We start from the raw sequence: 25,436 nt of genomic DNA, 5'->3' as shown, positions 1-25,436 counted from the left end.
AGTCACCAGAGACAATAAAACTATTAAATGTATAACAGACCACAGGAGGCAGAGTTGGTACAGACTATATATAGAGAGAAACCTTGGTTTAGAACCATTTAAATTAGAGTTGATAACTGTGATTTAATATAATTATTTACACTTTTTTTTAGCTTTTGAAACTACTGTGATTTGTGAATTTGAAAATTCAGACTCCTATCATTTTACTCAGACCCTTGATACTCGAAATGGTGACAGGAAATTTGCCTCAAGTGCCCATATGCTGGTAGAAATGGAGTGATGTTGAAAGGTCCAGAGCATATTTATTAGAAAAACTATGTTCAGAATAATCTCTTTTTTTTTTTCTGTAATACCAACTGCAATGAGTAAAACTTAAAAATGAAAACTTCTACAAGGCATCTGGGGTGCAAAGCATCATGGGAGCCCTGGTTTACACAAGATTGAGAAAATGTATTTAAATGCTCCTGAATTGAAATGTGACAAGAGCTTAAACTTCCTGTGAATGTTGCTAGCTGACCACCACGGAAGAGTTTTTTCTATGCATAGTGTAGCTACAGTAACTTCGTATTTTCTATGTTAAATTAAACAGCAACCAATAGCTATTCTTTCTCAAGGAGAAAATTGTATTTTCTACAATGTAATAGCTTTCAGGGGATCTTTGCTTTGACTTATCACTTGGCTGGAGGGAAGGAAATTCAAAATATGCGTTAATGTGCCTCAGGCATATAGAAAATTGATTCTATTTCCTTGAGAAATAACTTTTAAATTATTTAAATAGTTGAAGTGTCTTGTATAAGGAGAAGAAAACTCTTTATAAAAATCCATTTATCTTCTTTTGTGAAATGCCAGATCAATTTCACCTGTCAGCGAGGGTGATTTTATTTTTAATATCAGACTTATGAAACCCACTAGACCTTTATCTTTATGCTTTGGTAGATCTTTAGTTCTTAAATGTAAAATAGAGAAATGTCAATTTTCATTTTGCTTTCAATTCAGTCACAATAATAATCAGAGCTATTTGTAGCAAATGTTAGTACACTGTTTTCTTCCTGGCTTCAGTGAGCCCTGGCTATTCAGTAAAGGGGAATGTGTTCTCCAATCCTAGTTGACTCCCTTACCCAGAAAACTCAGTCCATGAAGATCTGTCTTAAATATTGTTTGAAAAATTGTTTTCAGCTTTATTTTTCTCTATCTTTAAATTGAGTTGAGGTATTACTCTATGACATGAAGAAAGTGATAAAGTTCTGCCCAGATGCCCCATTAGAGCAGAAAGAATACATGCATATCTGAATTAAATTTAGAGAATAGCGCTAAACTGTGTTAGAAACTGTACTTTTCCCCATCTTCTAATATAAAACAGGATTTCTGAATTTGTACCCGTAACTCACACAGCATTAGATGTGGTTTGGATGAATACAAAAGAGTTGGAAAGAAATTTTTTAATGGCTCTAGAATATGTAACTATAGTATTAGCTTTTGTCCTTAAATAGTAATGAATATGTGCTATAACAGTCAAAACATTAACAGACAAAAGGATATTCTACACTCTTGAAAGAGAACACTTGATTTTCAAGCATGACTTCATCTATTTTTCAGCTTCTCCTTCACAGCTGGGGCAGGCACATTGCTGTTTTTGACTGACATCTATTACATGAGTGAAGGAGGTATAGGCTGTCACTAGACACCTGCTAGATAAAGTCTGGTGACAAGAATTGTCTTATCTTTATTTTTTGCCCCTTTTCCTATCTCAGTGTTTATTATTGTTTATTGTTTAAGTCTTATTTGAATGGCTATAACTACAATACTCCCTCTTTCATACATAGCCAACTTTCTCTTTCATGCAAAATAATAGATACATGATAGGCTGGAATTTCAGCATTAAATTAGAGAGAATTAAATAAATAGCATAATAAACCTTGGGACTCTTATGGGTAGAAACTTAGTCCAAATTTTTCCTGGAACATTTTTTTCAATGATGTACATTACCTGAACATTTTTTTAGGTTCCCCCCAATACAACATTGTATGAAGAGGGACAGTGACTTTGGTAGGCATAGCTGACACCTGAAGGGTAAAGTGCTGGTTAAAAGAAAGGCAGTCATGAGGGTGATATGGAGAAATGAATAGAAAAAGACAAGAGATACTAACATGCAGTCCATGATCCCTAGATGATTTCTGGATGGGCCTCAAGAGAGTTGTGAATGTCTTGAAATGATGTGTGAAATGTGTATGTATGTGTATATATGGTCATTTTCCTGCATTTTTCTGCCACATCTTTCTTAGATTCTCAAAGGAGTTCAGAATTAATAGAGAAATTAAAGCATCTGAGCAGGAAAAGGGAGAGGTGAACATGCTGGGGAATGAGTGAAGTCTTTCTATGATTGTCAGAAACTCCCGTCGGTATCAGTTTCTATGGCTATGCAGTGGGAAAGCATATTCATTCATTGCACATTTAGGGTTATTAAAAATAATCCCACAGTTATAATACAAATGTAAACAAAAATTGCATTCCAGTAAACCTATATAATCTTATTTTAGGCCATCTTAATTAGATTTTGCAATAGCTGTGTAATGGATTTCCTAAAATTACTTGTTAAATTGTAATGTGAATTTGTAAATAGGCTCATCAAGCCTTGAAAACCTAATGAAATTCCTCTAAAGCTGAACCACTTTATTAAAACAAGAATAATTTCCATAAGTATTATAGATCTGGTGAATTGGCTTTATTTGTTAAGTGAGCATTGTTATTAGATTGTAAATATGCCATAAAATGAATAGAAAGGCATACAATTTAGAAATGCATATTAAATATTAAAATAAAAGCTAAATTTGTTTCCCATTGAGAAGTTTTCTTTCTATTAAGGGTCATAATTGCTTCTGACATATCAGTGAACAAAACCTGGAAATGTTCCCCATTCTCATAGAGTTTCTATCAACAGCAAGAGACAAACAATGAACAAGGGAGTATACAAATATATGCCATAAATTAAAGTAGTGATAGGTGATGTGATGGAAAATAAATAAGGAAAAGAAGGAAGAAAATAGATTGGTGGCCTACTCTTTTACATGAGAAGTCCAAAAGCAAATAACCCTAGTATTGTCAGATTTTTGGCTAGTTTGACTATGACAGAAAATAAATAATACATATGGCAGAGGATAAAGTCAAATTAGTAATTTACAAATATTCTAATGTGCAAATTTTAAGCATAAAGAATGTTGATTAATTAAAAGTTAATCTGCCAAAGGAATCAAAGCACAGAAACCTTAAAAATATCTAAAACAAACAAAAATTCTAACTCATGACTCACACATTTCTTTTTAAAGTCAAAATAGTACATAAAGCACACATTTATTTCAGACAGAAGTCATTTTGACAAGCTCACAATTTCTGTCTTATTTATTTAGGAATTTATTTAGGTAGAAAATACATATACTAGTTCAAATAATTATTTTGTGAAACATAGCATGAGTCATCTGTGGGTTTCATGTCTATTACACAGGCAACATTTTGGACTTAGTCAGTATCCAGGTCTTCCAGCTCTGTACTATCTTGACGACCAAGCCATGTATCTTATGAGACTAGAGAAAACACTTGCTTCGACTCTCAGGAAATGATTTTGGTCATTGTTGGCTGATGAGTAGGAGTTACACATTTATAATCTACCATTTGTTTCTCATCTTCCACATCCATATCTATATGTTTTTTTCTTCTTCTATTTCACTACCATCTTCCTGTGTCCCTGGATTTTTGTATCTCTCAAGTTGAAAGATGTGTACATCTACTTAAATTAATTCTTATTTTATTTATTAATTCCTATTTTATTTATCCAGGTTGCCCCCTTGTGTTCTTTAAAAGCATAATGATATTAATTACCATCTAGAGACCGCTATATGTATGTTGCATAGCTTAACCTATTTCATCCTCATGAAAACATTATTATTCCCTATTTCAGGAATAAGGAAACTAATTCCCAAACTAAGTCCCATCCCTGCTTCAAGATTCAATAGCTATTAAGTGGTTAAGCTACTGTCTTGCTCCAAATTCTGTGCCCTTAAATGCTTTGCTCTACAACCTCTCTTGTGAAAGGAGTTCTAAGAATCCTGGTATCATTAATATTTAGGTTCAAATATGGAGAAGAGGGGGCCCAGGACCCTGGTGCTCATACAAAGACCCAATCCCCCTTGCCCTTCTCACTCACCACTGTCTGCAGTAACACCCTGTCTCCCTGCAGTAGGATCATACTTTCTCTTAATGGTGGTCTGATCCTTAGGCTGTGGGGCTGGAAAGGAGGGAGGTGTCATTCTTGATCCTCTTCTGTTTACAGATCTTGCTCTCTGCTCCCAAAAAGGATCCCCAGTTTTGAATCTTGTGTTTTCCCACTGTGATAATTTTCCGTATCTTCTTGTAGCAATAATTTGCAATCCCCAGTCATTTCCCTTTTCCTGACTATGCAAACATCTGACTCCCTGTCACTCTCCCCCACACCCCTCCTGTCTTGGTAAAATCAATGTCAACATCCGTGATTCTTCCCCAAACTTGGCCTCTCACTTCCTTTACCTACTCTTTGCCACTGGTCCTGAATTCCACCCTATCTCACCCAGTCACTCCCTCTGCCATATTACTAGACCTTCTCATTACCATTATCTGCAAATCCATTGTGTCAATTTTAGGCATCTCACTCTCTGACTATCACCTCCCATCTTTCTAGTTCATTGCCTCTGGCACTCAACTTTAACTGGGACCTCAAATGCACTGATTCTGCCAAATTTTCATTGTCCCTTATCCCTCTTTTCTTCATTTTTCTCCTTACTCAGCTCTGCCTATGGTCCGTTGTTGGAATCAGGCCTTGGATATACCCTCAACTCTTTTGTCCCTCTTTTCCTGTTTTACTCTCTGGCTTAAGTCTAATTCTTTATTCTGTGGCTGATCTAACAGGCTGGAGGACACATTGGCACACTGGCCAGTGCCACTGAATTCATGACCACCAAGCTCCAGGGTCACACAAGCCAACCATGCTGCTGCTTTGCCTAGTCTGCTGACATGTCCACGCTCCTCAGTGATTACTTCACATCTTTCCTTCTCTTCTCCAACCTCCAGCACTTCTCCCCCATCCTTATTCTCACCTGCTGGCCCTGTTCCCTATTTCACAGAGAAAACAGCTGCAGTGAGGAAGAGAACCCCCCACCTTCCCTCCCACCTGGCTTGTCTGTGCCCAGGCCCCCGTTGCTCTCCCGTGCCTGTGGGTGAGCCACCCTCGCTCCCCTCCAGGGCACTAGATTCTCATTCTCACTCACCTGCACAAGCTGATCAGTTCCCTCTGTTCCCTGCACTGTTCCCTTCTACTACTGATGTTCAGTCCATCAGCATAAAGTTTGGTGGGACTCCTTTCTAAGAAATGAAGCCTCCCTGGCCCCAGCTCTTATTGCTGTCTGTCCAGCTCTTATTACTGTTTGTCTTTCATTCACTTTAGAATGAAGCTCCTTACACTCTTGTGTTCACTCTCCTCTCTTCTCTCAATCTTTTCCAAATAGAATTTTATTCCCACGACCTTTTTTTTTTTTTTTTTGAGACAGAGTCTCACTCTGTTGCCCGGGCTAGAGTGCCGTGGCATCAGCCTAGCTCACAGCAACCTCAAACTCCTGGGTTCAAGCAATCCTCCTGCCTCAGCCTCCCAAGTAGCTAGGACTACGGGCATGTGCCACCATGCCCGGCTCATTTTTTCTATATATTGTTAGTTGTCCAGATAATTTCTTTCTATTATTTTTTTGGTAGAGGTGGAGTCTCGCTCTTGCTCAGGTTGGTCTCGAACTCCTGAGTTCAAACGATCCACCCACCTCGTCCTCCCAGAGTGCTAGGATTACAGGCATGAGCCACCATGCCCAGCCTCCCACCACCTTTTGAAACCACCCTATTAGTGCCATGGGATGACCTCTTGTCCATGTTGCCCAGTGTCATTCAAATGACCTCTGCCTTCTGAAATTCCAGCATCAGACTTAACCTAGCAGGGGTATTTGGGATCCCATCTCTAGGTTTTCTATTCAGATATGTTCCTCACGGTCCTTTTCTGTAATCATGAAATTCAAAACACTCTGAGAACCAAAACTGTTGTCATAGCTCATGATAGCAAAACCTGATCTAAACACTGTAGATTCCTTATTTATCCCACTGGGTGGGAATGCTGGTCCATAATGATGTGGAAATACTGATGCATTTGATAACGGGGTGAGGCCCCAGACCCTCCTGACGGTGTTAGGCAATATGAGCTTATGCAGCAGAGCACATCCAGCCCCAATGGTTCTAGAAAAACAGTTGTGGACCTCTAAAAAATTCTAAGTTTACATTTGGATAGAAGTACTTTTTTAAATAAATACACATATTTTGATCATATGTTGGCCTTTTAAAAATAATCATGTTTTATAGGAATAAAAATAAGTATTTGATTTATGCTTGTTCATATAAAATAACATTTTCAAGATAGAGTGTATATTATTTTTGCATGAAATATTTAACTTCTGACCATACTGTATATATTTAAGTCCTTAATAAGTAGGCATAAGCCATTGTCAGAATGTATATAAAATATCTGCTTTAAACAGTAATGCTTTGAGTATTATTATTTACTCTTAAGGGGGAAAATTGCCTTAAAGCTGTAACTGCCTGTGTATATGAAAACATAAAGTATATTCTTTTAAGCATAGAATATTATAAAATATAATATTTTGTTACCTTTAGTTAAATTTACAATGTTATGAAGGAAAATTTATTTAACTGATTTATTCAACAGACACATAAATAGAGCTATTTGCTAGGCACTGTTCTCCATTTAGTAACCATTTTTAATTATCAAACCAGTGGAGGAGGTGGCTATAGGAGGTACTACTATAATTTGCATTACAGATGACGCAACCAAAGAAAAGAATGGACAAGTAACTTGTCCAAAATTATTCATCTTGTAAATGATTATGTTCAGTTGTCATTCAAAGCAATATATATCCCTTCTCTGAATCAAAAGCTGATGGGACTAAGGTAATACATGAATACATTATTCATTTTAAGATAATTTGACTTAAATAAAATAATCTAGGTGTTAATTCCTGTTTAGCATGGTAGGTCTATTGGCTAGGAAATACCAATTAAAATTTTATTAGATTTGTTTTGTTTTGCTTTCTTCCCAATGAATAAAGTTGGTCAAGAAAGACTTTAAAATTGTTACATTCTTAGTTTAAAAGACACACAATGAAATGATGTAGAAGACAGATACCATGGCCAGAAACTGGCCCTAAATATGCATTTTTACAACATCTCAGCAATAATCCTGTTTATATTCGGACCCAATTTGGAATAGAAGATAAAATTGAAATAAATATTGTTAACAGAGGCATGGCTTCATTTAAAAAAATTTTTCCCTTAAGTTTTTACTTTGAAAAGTTTCAAACCACAAAAAATTTAAGTTGTCATTTCAAGATTCCCGTATACCCTCCACCAGTATTCACCAGTGAAAATTTTGCCATCTGTCTTTTTCCTATCTGTGACCTATTATCTGCCTATCTCTTTATCTATGTTATGTCTCTGTGTATTTATGTACCTATCATCTTAGATATTCAATTTTTTGGCAAACTGTGTGAAAATAATTATAGATATTATAAAATGTTAATTACATAATTCTTTACCATGCATTTATTAACAATAAGGATATTTTCTTATATAATAATGACATAAGTATTATACCAAAAATTTAACAATGACACCATAAAGTTATTTAATGTAAAGTCCATTTTTAAATTTCTTCAATTTTCCCAGTAACGTCTTTTAATGGATTTTTTTTTATATTTATTTGTTCCTTTTTTGTCTAACATCTAATAAAGGATCATGTATGGAATTCATTTGTCAAGTCTTTTTCATCTTCTATAATCTAGAATAGTTCTCTGCTTTTTGTTTTCTTTCATGACATTGACATTCTTGAAGAATACAGGGCAGTTATTTTGAAAAATGTTCCCAAATCTGCATTCGTCTGATTGTTTTCTGATTAAATTCAGGTTAAAAGTTTTTGGCAACAATTCTACATAGTTCCTCAAAAAACTAAAAATAAAACTACCATATGACTCAGCAATCACATTGCTAGGTATATATCCAAAAGAAAGGAAATCAGTATATCGAAAAGCTGTGTGTACCCTCATGTTAATTGCAGCACTATTCACAATAGCCAAGATTTGAAATCAACCTAAGTGTCCACCGGAGATGAATGGATAAAGAAACTATGGTACATATACACAATGGAATATTATATAGGCATAAAAAGAATGAAATCCTGCTATTTGCAACAACATGGATGGAATTGGAGAACATTATATTAAGTGAATAAGCCAAGAACAGAAAGATAAATCTCACATGTTCTTGCTCATATGTGGGAGCTAAATATTAAAAATAGTTTATCTCATGGAGACGGAGAGTAGAATGATGGTTACCAGAGGGAGAGAGGGATAAAGTGGGGATGGTTAATGGGTACAAGAATATAGTTAGATAGAACAAACAATATTTGATAGCACAACAAAGTGACTATAGTCAACAATATGTTATGGTATACTTTAAAATACTTAAAAGAGTAGAATTGGAATATTCCTAACACAAAGAAATGATAAATGTTTGAGGTGATGGACACCCCAGTTACCCTGATTTGATTATTACACATTGTATGCCAGTATCAAAACATCACATGTATCCTATAAATATATACAACTGTTTTGTAGCCTTAATAATTAAAAATAAAAAATTAAAATGACTTTGATTAAAAAAGAAGGTATAAAAGCCTACAAGGAAATATACAACAATCTGGGTCCTATAAAGAGTCTACAAACTAGAAAAGAAGCAGTCCTTAAAGGATACAGAGAAAAAGCATATCTAGCAGGGGGGATGGTAGATTTCTCACAGGAAATAGAACCTTTAGGAATATACCTGTGTTGGCTTCTCCATAAAAGAAAACTCGTAATTTATACTGACAGGAAAACAAAGAATTCTGCGTGGTTGGTATTATGTACTTCCTCATTGCATCATCTCAGGAGGACATATAATGTCAGTTTGCCCCACTATTGGTGATGCTAAGTTAGATCATTTGGTTAAGGTGGTGTCCACCAGATTTCTCCAGTGTAAAGGTATCATTTGTCCTTTGTAATTATTAAGTCATCTGTCAGTTTGTTTTGGTAAAGATGGGAGAGACTCATATCTCTACTTCTCCCCACTAAATACAATTGTAAACCCTGAAATAAAGCAAGAGGCAGTCAAAGAAGGGCTGTAAAAATCATAAAGAGGAAAGTGGAATGATTAGGGACCTGAGGACTGGAGGAACAATGTAGCAGCAGGGGCCTTATGATCCCCCAACCAACAGAATAAGGCAACCTAAGTCTGGCAGTTCCCAGTTTCCAAACTAGCAAGAGAAGTTAGCTCGAGTAGGTTTCTTTCTCCCCCTAATTGGATGTGAGTCCTGCCGACAACACTAGGGGAACCCAGAGGCACAGGCCAGAGGGATTGATCAGGAACATCGCTGACAGTAATTGGCCAGGGGATACACTCACTTTCCCTGCCAGATTTGAGACCCCCCTTCCCCACTGAAGACACCAGGGCAGCTGAGTGACACCAGCAGCAATGACTCTACCTCAAAAAGTGGCCTTGCCTGGAAGTCTGTTCACACTGGCTTGAGAGACCCCTCCCCTCCTGAAAGACACCAGGCAGTTCAGTGCTTTTTACTGGACAAAAAGGCACCAGTAAGAGGAGCCCTCCACAACAAAACTCATTGTGGGAAGCCTTTTTGTCCCCACATTCAGATACTCCCTTCATCCACATAGAGGCCCCACATGTCCAACTTGGGGATGTTCTGTCTGCTCCCATAGCAACACTAGCCCACAGAAGTGGAAGCCCCAGCAACACCAGATAAACGAAGCAAATCAAAGCATTGCCAGAGCTCTGAAAATCAAATTGTCATTGGAACCACAGTCTACAAAAGGAGGCCAGGAGCTACAGTTGACTGCCTTCTAAAACAAAAGGCTTCAATAGGACCCAGACTCCTAAAATAGTAGCCAAATTATATGGGATACAATAAAAAAAAATCACCAGTCATACCAAGAACCAGGAAAATTACAACTTGAGTGAGAAAAGACAGTCACCTGATACTAGCTAGCATTGAGATGAATCAGAGGGTGCAATTATCTGGCAAAGAATTTAAAGCAACCACCATAAAAATAATTCAATGAGCAATTACAAATTCCCTTGTAACAAATAAACATATGAAATATCAGAAAAGATATAGAAATTATAAAAAAAGAATAAAATGGAAATTATAGAATTGGAAAAGAAATAAAAGATATTAAAAACTTGTTGGATGAACTCTTTAGTAAAATAGAGAATGACAGAGGATAGAACCATTGAATGTAAGGACACATCCACAGAACTTACCCCTTCTCAACAACAGAGAAAATAGACTGAAGAACACAGGACACAGCCTCAGGGTTCTGTGGGAGAATAGCAAAAGATCTGACATTCTTATCAGATGAGTCCCAGGAAGAGAGGAAAAAAGTGAGTGGGTTGAATAAGAATTAGAAGGAATAATATTTGGAAACTTCCCAAATTTGGTGTAAGATATAACCTACAGATTTAAGAAGTTGATTAAACCCCACATAGGATAAACCCAAGGCATTTCACTCCAAGGCATATCATAAATAAATTTCTGGAAACTAATAGCAAAGAAGAAATCTTAAAAACAGCCAAAGATAAATGACAAATTATCTCAATTCAAACATCAAGTCAAATGACTGTGGATTTCTCACCTGAAAATATGGAGGCCAGAAGAAATTGTCAAAAGAAAAGAATTGTCAACCACAAATTTTATACCTAGTGAAACTACATTTCTGGAAGAAGAGGTAATAAAGACATTTTTAAATGAAAACTGGAAGAATGGGTTGCTAACAGGTGTACCCTTAAAGAATGAATGAAGGAAGTTCTTCAAATAGAAAGGAGGTGATAAAAGACAGAATCTTGGATTATTAGGAAGGAAAATGGAAAGAGCCGAAATATAGGTATATACAATGAACTATCCTTATGAACTTTAGAAGTGTTATTTTCTTATTAAATCAAAATTGTAATGCCATCTGATAATCGAAATAATAATATTTAAAAGTAGGGAATGTAAAGGTACTGAAACGAAAGTAAGGTATCCATGCTTCACTCAAAGTGGTAAATGTTGACACTAGTACAACTGTCTACTGACTGTAATATGTCACATGCATATTGTCACACAAAAAAACAGTCATTAGGAAACCTATACACAGAGATAGACTCAAAAGCCCTATAAATATAATTAAATGGGAGAGAGAAGAGTCTTTTTAACAAATAGTACTGGGACAACTGTATACACATGCAAAAGATATAAAGTTGGGTATTTTTATTAATAAAATCTTAGTGTAGTAGTTAAAATATTTATCCCATTACATGTGTTTTTCTTGACACACATTTGCTTTGTAAATCAGGAGCTAATAATCTGAACTTTGTATTTTCTAGCTCCTCTTAAAAAATCAGAAAATCCATTAACAGTGGGTTTTAATTCCCACATGGCAACATTTGGCAGGAGTGGATTAGCACCTCTTCTCTTCAATGGAGAGGAGTTTTCAGCTCTGCCATACCCACTTGGGAATTTGTTAGTGAGGTACCAAAGGGTGTCTGAGAAAGACTCCATACTTCATTATCCTTGGGGGAAACTCTAGCAATGTGTCCATAAACTTGCATAACAAAAATAACTGAATGAAAATTTGTTAGTAGATTTTCTTTACTTATCACAGCTAATTAACATTTAAATATTTCTTCAGCTTAAAGATGGAGCCTAAGACCAAAGGATTAAAACAGCAGCAGCAGCAACATAAGAAGCTCCTGGCAGCAATGCTCTCTCAAGATTCTTTTGAGTCCGTACACAGCCCCACCCCATCTGTAACAGAGGAAGATATTGATAATGAAGATGATGCAATGGAATTGCTGGGTAATTTTAAAAATTAATAATTTCTCTTTTTCTTCTCTAGCAATGTAAAAATGTCTAGTGATTAAGAGATTTTAAAATTTTTGATTAGTTTTGTCTTAGGGAAAAGAAACCATTTAGGACATACTTTATTTACCTTAGACTTTCATGAAGTTGCATGTAAGAACTAAGTTGAAATAACCTAAGCATGTGAAATACTGATTAGACTGTATTTTGTGCTTTGTGTATGCAGCACTTTACCTTCTACTTAAGCTTTATTCTGTGTGCAATTGTGATAAAAATTCAAGTCTGTCTGATTAATTCTCTGATTATAATTATCATGACCACATCTATTGTCTATAAAAAAATATCTGAAGTACATATTTCAGCCATCATCCCCAAATGTCCCCCCATTATTTTAAGGACATTTAAAAAAATAGAATAAAGTTTAAAGGGGAAGATAGTAAATTAATCTTTTAAGTCTTTCATAAATGATAGGAAACTTTACAAAGATTTCAAAGTATTTTCAGGCTCACTTTTTTTTTATGAAAATCTTATTAGTGTTATATATGTAGGATATCTTTTTATTATATATTTTTAATAAAATGAATGTATGTTTTTGCTTCATCAGAAATAATCTCTTCATATAAATTTTTAAAATTGAACTTATCTTTGGAAAATCAGTTTTCAAAAAGAAGGAAATGAAATTTTATTTCAGAAAGAGTGACTCACATATAAAACAATGAGTTTTTAATTCAGTGATATAAATTATTGTATTACAAATAATTAGTTCAATTTCCAAATTGCTTTATAACACTATACTGTTGTATTTTAACTAGAAAGAGAATAAATAATGTAATTATTCAAAACGTTTAAACACAGAATCTCAGAAAAATATAGCCATTTTAAAAAAGTTTTTTTCTAAACCAGACTCCTTGGTTTTAAGTGTTTACGGCAGTAAAATGCTATCATTGTAATAAATGTGTATGTCCCATGCACAGACCTACAGAGGTGTTATTTAGTCAATGATGGCAGGTTCACAGATGTTTTCTGATGGTATAAAAACTACATTCATGCTAGCATTAAGGAGACAATATCACGGCATTTTCACTACATGCTCTTGGTTTTTTTTTGTTTTGTTTTTTTTTAACAAATAGGTCTTATGTCCCCACCTCCAAGTCATTAATGTGGCAGATGTGCCAGATGTGGCAGAGGTAGCTTATTCAACTTCCATTCAACAAACATTTACTGAGCACTTACTATATACCAGGCACTGGGCTTGGTCCTGGCAACATAAAAATAAAATAATCATGGTCTCTGTTTGCAGGAATTTTACATTCTAATGTTCAAGAGACAAATGTAAATACTCATTCTAATAGCATTCACTACCTGTGCTAATTGGATTAAGTGCACAGTTGTATATAGGGGTAACACGTAATGCAGAGGTGAGGGACAATGATCAGGGAATGTTTCCTAGAGAAGCAGATTCCTCTGGTTAGTCCTGAAGGACCAGCATGTGTAAGCGCAGCAGGCAGAGTGTGGTCATGGTAGGTTCGCTCATGTAGACATGGGCTCTTCTGCTATGGTGCTTATGATTGTGCTTGTAAATTGTTCCTCTGCTTTTGTCAGTGACAGTGAAAGGACAAGTGAGATCAAGGGATTCGTTAAGGAGACACAGGTGTCTACTTAACCCTGGTACTCCCTAGAGCTGCTCTGCTCTGAAGTTTCTAGTTTCCCAAGCTGAAGACCAGAGGATTAGGTTTTTGGAGACTACCTAATGATGAGCAATTAGTAAATGGTCCTCATTAATTCTTTTTATTTAGACATTTTAGCCTGTGGTCTGAGAAAGCTTAATAATGAGAGAGAGTTGAAGGTTCAGACTTTCTTCATGTAATTCCATGTATCTCAGCATAGGTGGCTAGTGGTGTGATAACGTTGGTCTCTAGGTTATGAGATTTCTCTGCAATAGCATGGAATGTTCCAAGCCTCCTGGGCTATCTCCAAAAATAATGCCATGTGAACTTCTTATTTTTGAAACTGATTCCAGAGAAACATATGTGATTGTGTCTATTTCAGGAAAATGTAAATGCTAAGTTCGTGAAATTTATGTGAAATCAAATTTTATAGAATTTATGTAGAATCATTGTAAGATGCAATAGAGACCTCTGGTATTTAAAATCTTTTTGAATCAACATTTTGTAGAATGAGTTTACTATAGCTTATGTGTTTTTAGGAGTTTAACTTGTTGTTATCTATACCAACATATTCCTGGTGGAAAAATTTATGTATTATGCATGGGAAGCACTCTGTAAACTTTGTGAAGTGATAAATAAGTAAAATGTATAACTATTAGTTAGCAATATAAAAAAGCGTTATTCCTCAGGAAGAGTGGTTGATTTGAAGGGGGAAAAAAAACCCTGTTAGTTGAACTAGTAGAAGATAGTAAAACTATTGATTCTTGTTTTATTAAGGAATCTAGCATTGTTAATATATGCTGATTAATATTTAATTTTTCACTGTTGTTTAATTGTATTTTTGTGGATTTTTAAAAATATATTGGGCATATGAACATATTATAGTACAGCACCTATAATTTTTTAAGTAGATTAAGTATTTTCTGTAAGATTACTTCAAATAGTACCTATAAATTCATAGTGCAAAGTAGCTTAATATGGAATTAATATTCATCAGAGAATTAAATATCCAAACTTGTAGAATTTTAAGATATAACAACTTTAAGCACCTCGGAAATTGGCATTCTAATTATAGAAGATATTAAATGAAATATTTGCCAAGTCACTTCAAACTAAATAATTCTCAATGTCAAATATAAGATATTCTCAAATATTTTAGTAATTGTGCTGGAAATTAATGACCACAATGAATAAAATGTTATAGATAATCTTCACATATTTTTTAAAAAATTAAAATAAATAATTTCCAAAAATGGAATGACAAGTTACAATGGTAGAACAAGAGATTTGTAAAAATCCTTCTATATTTTACTCCATTAATTCTCACAGAAAATTTGAGGAACTTCATTAGTTTAAAAGATATTAATTAATATTTCAGCTGTGTGAGCCCATTTTTATTACATGTATTGTCATCTTACTCTTGTTGAAACTCAAATTTCAATTGTGTGTTTGATTATCCTCTATATGATTTATACTCCTTTAAAAATACCATCATAATTATTTGAAAGACACAACTACTTTTGGGATATTGCAAAAGAAATTTTTAGGTTTTCTCAGAATTAAGGATTAGGTAAGTGTCTAAAAATCACATTCCAGAGATGCTAAAAAAGGTGTACAACATTAATCATGCTTTATACTTTTTTGGTTTTAGCCCATTATATAAAAATTAAAAATTAAAGCTAAAATTATTTTGTCCCAAACAAACAAGGTGATTGCAAATAGATTTTATTTGTTTAAAAAGGAGTAATCACGAACAAGTATAATTATACTGGTATTCTTTGTTCAGTATAGAGTTTCTATAACATGATATCTTACCAAATTTTGTTAAATAAAAACTTACTTTGCTAGAAGGACTCATTACATTAAGGAACTCCTTTGGCAAATTTTTTTTGCGTTGTGATCAACCTTTATAAAGTAAATATTCACTCTCTGTTCTGTTTTTTTTTTTTTAATTGGAGGCTTTTTAAAGCAGAAAGAACCCATGTTGGCAAAATAAGAACATACATTTTCCCTGATGAGAAATGGATGCTGTCATTCAATAATGTAAAATTAAAAAAAAAAAAAAGATGTGAGGGCTCTAAATGTTTTTTTTAAAAATTTACCTACTTACCAGTATACCTATGTTTTAATAATTTAGGGTATGTAAAATAGTTTAAACATAGGGGGCCATACATACAAACTTTTTCTTCCTTGTTGCTTCTTTTGATCATTGGAAATATCAGGATAACAGAAAAGTTGTCGCGTTAAGATGAAGTTTCTTCATTAAAGAGAGTCTTCATAAGAAGCCTGAGGACTTTCAAAAATTAAATGTATGGGTCCTTCAATATTGTCTATAAGATTGCCTTAAATCCTACTTATAAATTCATTCACAATAATACAAAAATTTTAATATAGAATTAGCACATATTAAAGATTAAAATATTCAAATTTGTGAGATTTTAATCTTTCAAATCATCTCATGTTTAGTAGTTCCCATCTTTAAATATACAATATTCTAAAACTTTCCAGTAATTACACCCTGTACTGGCAATTGATGAGCACAAATAACCAAAGATTATAGAAAATTTGCACACATACTTTTAAATGTTCTCTAAGTGACTTAGTACAATTAAAAAAACTAAGACCTCATGAATATGCATGAAGATATCTTACACATGCTAAATAATATTTTCTTCTGTTAAGCCATGTGTTTGACTGTAATCGAGGCATATGAAATGCCCCTGCTGTAGAGTTGCCACCTGTATTTTGGAATTCTAACTTCAGCTCGCTTCACTGCCATCACTGCTAGCACTAATGCCGAGTAAGCTTGGGTCCAAGTGGGGCCAGAGTGAAGTTGAATAGCACTGTGCTTGCCTCCCCAGATGACAATGACAACGTCTGAGAAATCCATTCAAACACATTCTTTCATTTATCAGATATGATGCTCCTGCTATGTGAACAATGCTAGTTCATATTAACATACAACACGAGGAATAGCGTCTTATATTTTCTAACTACTTTGACCTCTTTGGGCTTTGAGAGAAAGGTGAATATCGTGAACGGCTTTGTATGAGACCAAAATCTTGGTGAGTCTTGCCTCAGCTCTCAGTTAGTTCATTAATTCATTTATAGGTTTATTAATTTCTCAAATGTGTATCTATCGCTTATAAAGTGACTATCTGCATGTTCCCAGCAGTTCAAATTGGAAAAAATACAGACATGTTTCATGACATATTGACTACAGAGGGCTGTTTTTAAAATTCAGTTTGCTTAAGAGTCATCCAGAGAGGGCAAATTCTAGTGCCCTCTGCCCCCAATTTCTGGTTCATTAAATTTGAATAAAGCCCATGAATCAACATTTTCGAACAGGAGTGCCATCCTCCCATCTTTCATGAGACTCTGTTGCAGGTGATCCATATAACATACAATGAGAATCCTAATCTAGTAAGTATATTCAATGCTTTTTTGTTGTTGTTTGATATATCCTGCAGCAAGAGGAATAAAATAATAGAAATTCTAATGTTTATAACAAAAAAACCATGGATTATAGGTTCTGAGTTAACCAGCTCTTTTAAAGTGTCTCCTGGAAAAAACAAAAAGTCTTACTAACAAGCTTTGGCTAGTGCAGTTTGTATCACCTTATGTCTTCCTTTCTGATGTATTTTGCAGGAGCACTTGAAAAATGAACTAGAGTAGGAAAATCACATACGTTATAAAATGATTCTAGCATACACTTGAGAAAATGGTTTCTTTCTGATCCATTTTTACCATATTATCATATTAAAACTTTATTTAGGATTCTTACTTTGCTTTTGTTAAGTGTGACTCATAGTTCCCTTTACTGCCTTCTAGATTTACTTGTTTGTGTTTGGAATTGTATTGGTGCTCCATTCTCTTCATTCTTCATTTTTGTTTCTTTTCAACAAAATATCAAAACATTCGCAAATGATAACCAGGGTTTGTAGGTAGAAATTGCCCTTTAAATAAACATAAACCTGCATGCCACCAAAATATATATATATATCATCTTATGTGATTTACTTTTATGGTGTTTAATAACAAATGTTGCTTTTTTTTCTGTAAGAAAAACATTCTAATAGTAAAAGTAGATCAACATAGCAAAGTCAATAGTTTGCAAATAAAATCTAAACCCATAAACAAATTGTTGACATTTGCCCTTTATCTCAATTGTATATCTGTGTGAAAATTGCTTTGAGAGATGGCTGTTTCCAATATATTTGTGAGTAGGGTTGTTTAATATGTATTTGTCACCTTGAATAAGTTATAAATTGTTTGGCACATACCAATAATATAGAATAATATGGTTTTTCATATTTATGCTATAGCTCTTCACTGAGTACTTTGCAAAGACGAGCTGCAATGTGCTGTGGCATACATGGTGTATGGCCAAAGCACCTAGGGCCAACACTCTAAGACCCAGGTCTAGCCCTCAAGCTGCCTCTTGCTAATGTTGTCATCTCAGCTACAAGTAATAAATAGTAAAGTGCTGTAACAACATATGACCCTCCTACTCCACAGGGATGTTGTGGAGATAAAAATGAGATATTCTCTGAAAAATACTTTTATTTTTTTTCCTTTTTTCATGGCTAAAAGGAATATTTGAAAAAAGACTAGAATTTATATACAAAACTTTTTCTCAAAGTAAATTTATATCCTCTAACCCACATACATTTTGTATAGTTATAGGTAAAGAAAAAAAAGCTTTCTTTAGCTTTGGGAAATTGCCTACTAACAGTAAGAATTGATGTTTCCCACAACACTGTAAAATGGAATAGATAGGAGGTAAAGCTACCTATGGATTTGCAAGCCAACATGTTGGCTATATCAATACAAAATACTACATCTTTTTTAACGTGGGTATTAAAGCAAGGGCAGACATTTAGGTGATTTGGTTAAGGATGTAGAGCAAATTACTCCACTACCTTTAATTTTATTTCATATAAATGTATAATTTCTGGGAGGAAAAGAAAAATGTTTTCTCCATACACATGAATCTTTGGTAGCCCAAATCGGGCTTGGGGCAAAAATAGGAGGAAGAGGCAAGACGAAGATACAGAAAAATTAGAAATTTGTACTATATGTTTATATGCTTCTTTGTAAAGTCATAAAAGTGTTGAAAAATTTACAAGCTTAGAATCTCTTTCAAGTTATATTGATAAATATGAAAATATTTGAAGCAGCACAATTTTGATGGTTTTACATTAATTCATTGTATAAACAAAGCTTAACCAAATTGAAAAGCAGTGTTATATCTTATTAGGGTTTTATTGCTTTTGAAATAAACTTGCCCATTTCAAACACTTAATAAAATGGTGATGTTATACTTCAAGATGACTTATTTAGCCATGGTGATGATTTACATATATTTTGACTGAATTTGAATTTTGTGCTCCAAGTAAGAGCCACTTGAAAGTGGTGCAAAATCATAACTTTATTGTATTTTTTTCTTGGTTAAAAATGTGCAAAGACGTGTAATTAATTCAGTAATTATATGCATCTTAACATCAAAGCCAGTAAGTATGAAAGAGGTATTAAAACTTTTCTTACTGAATTGTTTAAAACTAATTGTATAACTATAGTAATCAGTTTAGATTTTTATACCTCACAATATCACTGACAACTTATTTAATAATCTATGAATGGAAATCTTAAGATTATTAAAGCTGAATACTGAATATACATTAACAGAAGAGTGGTCACAAAACTTGCTAATTATTTTCAATATCTGAAAAATGTCAGCTTTGTGAAGCAGTTTTATTCAAAATTTTAAAATATATTTCATAAACACATTTTCAAAATCCTAAATGTTAAACTCTTCCTATATGTGAATTTCTTTTGGAATGAAAATCTGATTTTCTTTTTCAAATGTCTTATGTTCAACGATTCCCGAGAGAAAATCCCATAATAATATTGAATATTTTTTAAATTACTTTAAAACCCTAACACAGTGGAAAAAATATGGCAGTGTTCTAACTGAAGTAAATTAAATCTAGTGATTTTATTTTATCCTTCAATTTTTTAGTTTATTTCTCCTAAAGATAATTGGATATCTTATGTTAATATATGATGAATTTGCTTATATCAGAAAATAAACTTCTTAAAATTTTACATACAATTGTAATTTTTTTAAAACTTACTTTTTCAAGAATTGCCAGAATGGGATTTGTTGGGCTAGCTATTTTTCATCTATTAAGTGCTTTCATATTTACTTTTAATTTACTCAAATTTGTTTGGGGACTGTATATTTCAAGAACTTAATGTAGAGTATTATTAACATGGTAAAACAAAATTTAAATTAACCTTATGAAATTAACTGTATGGAAGCCAGTATGGCATAGTGTTAGAAACAAGTAATAACAGCATGAGCTTTGAGTAGATGGCCCTTGTTTCAAGTTTCACCATTGGCCCTAATTCTATGATTTAAGGACAATAACTTTCTTCCTTCAAATATCAGTCCATCATCATAAAAATGTGAGTAATAAGAATAGTTATAGAGTTTTGTGAAATTAAGTAAATAATGCATGGAAAGTGTTCAGTGTGTCTGATATGGAATTAGTGCTAGAAAAATATTTGTTACTATAATTCATATTACTTTTACACCAATTCCACCTCTGTCTCCATCTAACACATGAAGCTTAGTGCATTTAAAAGAGAAAGTAAGACCATAGAAATTTAGCCTTAAGGGTTTAAATGTTTTAGTCTTTTATCACAAGTGTCTCATCTAGACATGTTCCACATACTTAGAAATTATTTCAACAAGTACTCTCTTCTTGATATTTAGTCTTACTTCTAATTTCTTCCTCTCTTTTAAAGATCACAGACAACTTCCTGAAAAGATCATGTCATATGAACCTTAATTTTCTGTAATGTGTTAGAATCTTGGCCTATTCCATTGACAGATAGTAAACTCATTATTAATAAGAGGGTATTTTATTGTTCAAATTTTTTCTCATAATTTGACCCAACCAATTATTTTCAGCAACTTGAAATATTCAAACTTTTTTTTAAAAGTATCAAAAGCTGAAAACATATGTCTGATTTTCTTTTATATGTACACATATTTGTTTTTGTTACCAGGTAACCTATGTCCCTGATTTATAGTCATGGACAATGTCAGATCCTTCTGTAGCATGGAGATGATGATATTTGGCTTATAGAAACAGAGAGACTTTATTGGCCCATAATCCCAATTTATAATGGGAATGGGATGTGTAGCATTCCAAGACTAGTTCAAAGAAGTAAACATTTTCCAAAGGCTAAATATACACTTTTTATATTACAATGCCTTCTTTTATCCTCTCATAATACAGAGAAACCACATATAATGATAAAAGCAAAAATACCAAGAGATGAAAGGGGGAAATTATTCTTTTCTTTTCTAGGTTACACTCTGATGTTCTTATCTTCTCTTTATGGACTTTTGTCATTTATGATCTAAAACTGTCTCAATTAGCATTGTTAATATTTTGATACCATATGACTTCTACATCTTGGTGGCTGAGTTAGAGACATCTTTTATAGAAAGTAGTTTAAGATAGGGAACATTTCTCTGTCCATATATAATCTGAACACAAAAGGACCAAACAAGCTCCAGGCAACTCCATTTTGATAAGGAAAATTGAGAATGTGAGAGGAGTTGTTCTCCAGCATAATAGCTGTTAACTGAGAGAAAGAAAATCCTAAGGACATACATTAAAAAAAAAAAAATCACGAAAGCAATATTTCTTTTACAATAAAGTTTAAATTATTTGCACATGAAGCTATTCCTTTTACTGACAAGAAAAAACATGGTTGTTCCTTTAGAAATGCTATCTTCATTTAATACACAGTTTCTAATCATAAAGGGTAATGTCATAATATACACATTTATAAGTTTATTATTTACTTTCTAATTTATACTACTTTAGTAACCAGGGGTTTGAATAACTTCTTAGTTAAAAAACAAAGAAAAGCAAAAAAATTAAAAAAGCCATATCTGGTTATTACTGATCTTATAATGGCTTCAGGATTTTAACATTCTTAATTCTCTCTGCCACTTTGGTGTTCAAATGTGCATACTATCAACATGATTTCATTGTTTAATACCTTCCCTATAAGCAAAAAGTTTAGAAAGTTGAACAAGGAAGGATGCTTTTCTGAAAAACTATTAGCACTTATAAGTCAATATAGGCTAATTTCAGGGCCTTTTAATATCAAATCTTCTAGGAGTCAAATTTCCTTTAAAATAATATTTATTTTTGATTATTAAAAGATAAGTCAATATAAAAAGCATGGAAATACAGAAGTAAAAATGAATACATAATTATTGCCCTGAAATAATTACTGTTGATGTTTTAATGATGTTCTTTCTAAATGTTTGTCTATATAACATATATGGAATAGCTAGCATCTACATGCATTTATAATATACAATGCACTGTACTAAGTGTTTTTTGTACATTACTTAACAGTCACAAAAATATATGGGGTAGGCAATATTATTATTCTCACACCACAGAAAAAGACACAGACCTTTGAAAAACAAAATTTACCCGGATTGCATAACTAGTACTCAAGCGTTGGATTCCTAAACCTGAGCAATTAAACACTAATTGTGCAACACCTACATATCAAAATACACATTTATATTAATATGTATGTGTTTACATGAATATATATGTAGTTTTCTTATGATAAACAACGTTTTAGAATTCAACATCAGGGGCTTCTGCTTCCCGTCATAACAGAATAACTGGTCATCATTGGCCTTATCACTCCACATTAAACAATTACAAAATTGGACAAAATATGAGGTTGATATTTTAGACACTGGACAAAACACGACACAGGTCTTTGGTTCTTAAGAGTAGGGAAGTAAACAAGGTGAGCCCTGTGTTTCACCCTGGCTTTCCCAATGGTGACAATCCTCTGGCCAGCTTCTATGGAGGTGGAACTCAAGTGCAGAGTGAAGAGTGATGATCTCACAAATCTAAGGAGGAAAAGATTCGAGTTTAGGGCTGACCAGGTGGCTGGTATATGTGGAATCGTACACCAAGAGAGGGAAGCTGAGAAGAGGGTGTGGACAGAAGCCTACAGGGATGTTCCCCTTGGGTCCTTAGCTGAAAACTGGGCTGCTTGCAAGGGCAAGACTACTCAGGACCTGAGAGAGTGGTTCTTGTGTGTCTGAGAGTGAATAGAAGAACAGAGGCCAGACTGAGTTGGGACACAGAGGTTCAGCCCAGCCAGAGAGACTAAATCTCCCCTAATTTCTTACGCACTTAGAAGAGACTTTGGAAAGATCACACATTAGGCACAATGATTACACCCTGAATTGGGACCCACTTCTAAGAATGAGGAAAAAATTGACATAGACCCAGTTAAACAAAGCATAAAACCATACCTATGAAGGTGAAGTGGATCTGCCCATAATTTAATCCTGACAGGACAAAACTCAACATCCTTTAGAGAAGGCAACATAAACTGGCCTCCCTACAAAGAATCAACCATAATGCCCACCATGTAATAAAGCTTTACTAGTTACACAAAGAAGCAGAAACGTGTGACCCAAAAGCAAGACAAAAAAGGAACCAATAGAATCAGGCCCCAATATGTGAAGGTATTTTAATTAGCTAACAAAGACCTTTAAAAAGCATTTAATTCTACATATGTTATGCATTTAAAGGAAAAGAATACAAGGAATAAACAGATGGGAAATCTCAGCAGAGAAATTGAAGCTAGAAAAAGATCCAAAGAAAAATCTAAAACCAAAAAGTACAATATCTAAAATTTTAAAAGTCACTATATAGGATTAACAGCTTCTCTAGGACAGAGGTAAAGGTCAGTGAACTTGAAAATAGGTCAACAGAAATTATTCAAATTGAAGAACAAAGATTAAAGAAAAATTAAAACAAAATGAAAAGAACTTTAATGGCCAGTGGAATAATATAAAATGGTAGGACAATATCAGAACTTAATAAAGAGAGGAGGAAGGATTTGGAAAGAAAAAAATATTTTAAGAAATAATATCCATTTTTTCTCAAATTTGGTAAAAAGCAAGAGCATATAATTCAAGAAGTTCAGAAAATAATCACACTTAGAAAACTATATCTAGCTATATTATATTGATAGTCAAACTGCTAAAAACCAATTATGAATAGAAAAACTCAAAAGCATCCACCGAAAAAATTCAGTACATATAGTGGAATAATAATAAAATACCAGCTGGTACCATATCGGGAATAACTAAGGCCAAAGGACAATAGAATAATAGCTGTAAAGTGCCGAAAGAAAATAAATGTCTTCCAGAATTCTACACCCAGTAAAAATATCCTTCAAATATAAGGGCAAAATAAAGACAACACAGGTAAACAAAAGCTGAGAGACTATGTCATCAGCAGATCTTCATTATAAGAACAGCTAAAGAGTCTTTCAGGCTAAAAGGAAATGATACCAGATGGAAAATAAGATCTATAGAAAAGAATGAAGAATACCACAAATGGTAAATATGTGAATAAATATGTACTGCCTTCCTTTTTGTTAACTTTCAGAAAGGCAACTGTCTGCTTAAAGCACAAATACGAACAATGTAGTGTAGGGTTTATAATATACAAAGAAGTAAAATCATAAATAGCTCAAAGGATGAGAGTAAATGGAATTGCAGTGCTGTAGTTTCTATATTATAAGAAGCAATACAATATTTATTGTAAGTAGACTATAATAAATTAGGGATTCATTCTTTAATTACTTTACATCTTTTAGTAATTACAAGAGTAATTACTAAAAGATGTAAACACACACACAAATGGTTTACATGATTTCATTGGTGAATTCTATTAAATATTTAGAGAAGAAATAATGCCAAATGTAACAAACTCTTTCAGAAAATACAAAAGAGGGAACACTTCTCAGATTGTTTTGAAACTGGCATTGGTAATACCAAAATCTGACATAGACATTTTTACAAAAAGAAAATTACAGATGAATACTCCTTACAAACATAGGTATATATTCTTAACAAAATATTATTAAATTAAGTCTCTGTGACCCAATACAATCTTAAAATCCTAATGAGATTTTTTTAAAAAAAGAAATTGAAAAGCTAATTCTAAAATTTGTCTGGAAATAATGACCTTGAATGGCCAACATCATCAGAAGAAAGAGCAGTAGCATCAGTGGAATTATAGTATCTGATTGCAAGACTAACCCTAAGGCTATAATAACCATGACAACGTGATATATTGACTTAAGGATAGACAAACAGATTAGTGGAATGGATTACAGTCCAGAAATAGATCCACACATATGGGGTCAATTAGTTTTTCAAAAAGGCACCAAGGCGATTTGATCCAGAAAGGAAAATATTTTCAACCACTGGTGCTGGAACAATTGGATAAATGTAAAGAAAAAGAATGAACTTTGACCTACTTCATACCATAACAAAAATTATGTTGAGATGAATTATAAAAACATAAAAGCAAAGACTATAAAACTTCTAGAAGAAAATATAGAATACATTCACAACCTTGGATTAGGCAAAAAATGTTTAGTGGTAACAAAAATCACTAAGAATCAAAGAAAAAGTTTGATATAGAACTCATTAACATTATAAATTTCTCTTCAAAAAAATGAAAAGAATATAAGAAGAAAAATTAAGATGTGCCTCTCACTGACTGGGAGAAAATGTATGCAATATATATGATAAAATGTGTATCTAGAATATATACAGAACTCCTATAATCAATTTTTTAAAAGGACAAAAAAATCTAATA

General features: G+C 33.4%; 1 protein-coding gene across 1 annotated transcript in view; it reads left to right on the top strand.

Moving 5' to 3' along the window:
• C9H8orf34 (chromosome 9 C8orf34 homolog) overlaps window positions 1-25,436 on the top strand; it is a 397,961-nt gene that overhangs the window by 148,036 nt on the left and 224,489 nt on the right. The window contains 1 exon segment of the mRNA XM_045560952.1: window positions 11,853-12,019. Within this exon segment, the coding sequence (XP_045416908.1) occupies window positions 11,853-12,019 (167 nt within the window).

The sequence above is a fragment of the Lemur catta genome, chromosome 9, assembly GCF_020740605.2.
Source record: "Lemur catta isolate mLemCat1 chromosome 9, mLemCat1.pri, whole genome shotgun sequence".
NCBI lineage: Eukaryota > Metazoa > Chordata > Mammalia > Primates > Lemuridae > Lemur > Lemur catta.
Note: the sequence above shows the minus strand (reverse complement) of the source record. Positions and strands in the feature narration are given on the sequence as shown.